At 45.0% G+C, this 2,831-nt stretch overlaps 1 protein-coding gene across 1 annotated transcript in view; it reads right to left on the bottom strand.

The window, feature by feature from the left end:
- The window catches only part of pde4dip (phosphodiesterase 4D interacting protein), a 53,995-nt gene that overhangs the window by 40,889 nt on the left and 10,275 nt on the right, over nt 1-2,831 (bottom strand). The window contains exons 9-11 of the mRNA XM_034882135.1: nt 2,590-2,769; nt 895-1,089; nt 67-363 (exon numbers count right to left, since the gene is read on the bottom strand). Of these exons, the coding sequence (XP_034738026.1) occupies nt 67-363; nt 895-1,089; nt 2,590-2,769 (672 nt within the window). The remainder of the gene's footprint in view (nt 1-66; nt 364-894; nt 1,090-2,589; nt 2,770-2,831) is intronic.

Genomic DNA, 2,831 nt, shown 5'->3' with positions numbered 1-2,831 from the left:
TCTCTCTCTCAGTCTCTCTCTCTCTCTGTCTCTCTCTCTCTCTCAGTCTCTCTCTCTCTCTCAGTCTCTCTCTCTGTGTCTCTCTCTCTCTCTCTCACTGACCCGGATGATCTCGTCCTTCACGTGCAGCGTGGTGGTGAGGGCGTCCACCCTGGCGGCCTGACTCCTGCTCAGCTCCTGGCTCTCCGCCTCCCTCCTGAGAGCCAGACGCAGCTCGTCCTGCACGGCCTGCAGCTCCAGAGCCGGGTCCGGTCCAGAGCCAGACCCTGACCCTGACCCGACGCCTGGGCTCAGCTGTCTGCGGAGCTCCTGGATCCTCCCGGTCTGCTCGCCCATCACCTCGCTGAGCCGGCCCGCAGACTCCTGCAGGGGGGATCGCTGTCATTCATCACCCATTAACAACTTTAACTTTAACTTTTCCTCTTTGGTCCCCCTACAGGTTGGAAGCAGAATTGTCCCATTGTGTCTCATAGGAACTACAGATCTGCTACCCCATCTGGCGGACTTGCATAGTCCGGTTATAGCTGGTAGAGAACTGCTGAGCGAATACAGAAGAACCGTTCCCCCTGTTGTGAGTTGATGAACCACTAAAACAATTTTGGAGATATCAGTTTAAGGTACAAAAAAATCTTTGGTGTTGATTTAATGTCTAAATCCTCATGTTTTTCCTCGCGTCAAATTTGACCCGTTTTCAGTTTTTTCATCACAAAAAATGAAGAGCTAAAAATGTCAACATTAGAAATATCAAATAATTTTGGAAAAAACATCAAAAAAGCACCAACAAGTGAGAAAAATGTCGGAAAAAGCGAAAATGGTTGACGGGAAGACAACACAAGGGTTAAAAGGAAGCTACTTCTCCTGGGATTTCTTTATTTTACGTAAGTTCTTGTCTACCTGGATGTACTGGTCCCTGGAGCTGATGGTTCGGAGCAGATCCTGGACCTGCTTGTGGTGCTGCTGGGCCTGCTGGGTGCGGTCGGCCAGTACTTCCTGGAAGAGGCGGTCCTTGAGCTGGAGGCGGACCTTCAGCTCCTCCAGAACGTCGTGGGGAGCTGATTGGATGGGAGCCAGCAGGGAGCAGCGCAGGTCCTACAGACGAGAGAAGACCAGGAGACATGAATCCTCAGGGAGGAGATCTTCAGATCCATCCACTCAAAACATCTTATTAACCCGTACAGGGCTGCACAATATGTTGTTTTTCTATCGTCATCGGTTGCAACACATCGAGCAAAACACAAAATATCAGTAGAAAAGTGCACTGTAAAATGTATCTGTAATTCTTTTTATAGTACTTTTTCATTTTTCGACATCCCACACTACATCAGAACATTATCATCCATCACACATGGCCTCAAAAAGGCCAAACAGCTCCTTCTTAACAGTCACACTTAGACCTACACTTCTCTTTATTGATCCTTTTCGGATGACTCCGAAAATTCAATTCCATTAATTCTCATTTAAAACCCACCTGTTCCAGCTTGCTTATTTGTAAATACACTTTTCCTGTCATGTTTATACTTTTCTGTTGCCTGTATCTGTCTTTTATTGTCTGTAAAGCAACCTTGAGTGCTTAGAAAAATCTATTATTATCATTATTATTAAGTCCAAGCTGTACTTGTCTGCCCAGCTGATCAGAATCAGATATACTGTATTGATCCCCAAAGGGAACTTCTGTGTTCCAGTTGCACAAAGTGTATAAATATCAAAGTAGGATTATAAATAAAGAAATATAAGGAGTGTGGATTTTATGATACAGTATTTACATAATTATTGAGTTGTACTGTAGCGGACAGTGATAATATTAATTATAATAATGGTAGCAGCAGAGTATTGCACACATTTTGGGCCAGTGTTATTGCGTAAAACAGATAATATTGTCCAGTTTCAACCTGGCAGGAACGACTTCCTGTGGCGCTCTGTGGTGCATTGTGGGAGAATGAGTCTTTTGCTAAAAAGTGCTCCTGTGTATGAGCAGCTGTCTTGAGCTTTATGAGCTTTCTGTCCTTGTGAAACTGTATTGTTGTCTTAGTTGTCCCTATTAGTCTAGTCCAGCTGATGTCTTGTATAAATGGCTTTGTCCTTATGTAACTGTATTGTTGTCTCAAATGTCCCTATTTGACTAGTCCATATCGATGTCTGTCCCGACGTGTTGTAACCACGTTCAGTGTTTTGTGTTTCTGCAGAACAGGAACCTGCTGAAAACCAGTTTTTTAAACCGAGTCAGGCCAGTTTATACAGTATTGTAATGTAAAGTTACTTTTTTAACTTTCCTGTATAATAAATATGAATGAATGAACACAGTGGTGCTCAATCATTTCATTTCATATTTATTATACAGGAAAGTCAAAAAGTAACATTACATTACAATGCAAACGGGCTTGACTCAGTTCAAGAACTGGGTTTCAGTCGGTTCCTGTTCTAGAGAAACACAAACCTAGCTACAGCTTGTCAAGACAGACATTTGTACAGTACATCGATGAGGACTAGACAAATTTAGACAACTAAAATAACAGGACAAATACGGACAATGCAAACAGGCTAGGACAAAACAATACAATATAATATTCAATGTTCACTTCCTGTGCGTACCTGGGCCTCCTGCGTGCAGGTGTGCAGCGCCGCCTGCAGCTGGCTGATGATGGCGTCTCTCTCCGCCAGGACGCCGCTCTGTCTCCGTTCGCCCTCGTGATGCTGACGCTGGACGCTCCGCCAGGCGTCGCACACCTGCTCCAGCTCCAGGGCCTTCCCCCGCAGCAGCACCTCCAGGCTCTGACACACACACACACACACACACACACACACACACAGACACACACACAGACAGACAGACA

The sequence above is a fragment of the Etheostoma cragini genome, chromosome 9 (genome assembly GCF_013103735.1).
Source record: "Etheostoma cragini isolate CJK2018 chromosome 9, CSU_Ecrag_1.0, whole genome shotgun sequence".
NCBI lineage: Eukaryota > Metazoa > Chordata > Actinopteri > Perciformes > Percidae > Etheostoma > Etheostoma cragini.
This window is presented reverse-complemented; position numbering and strand designations above follow the sequence as displayed.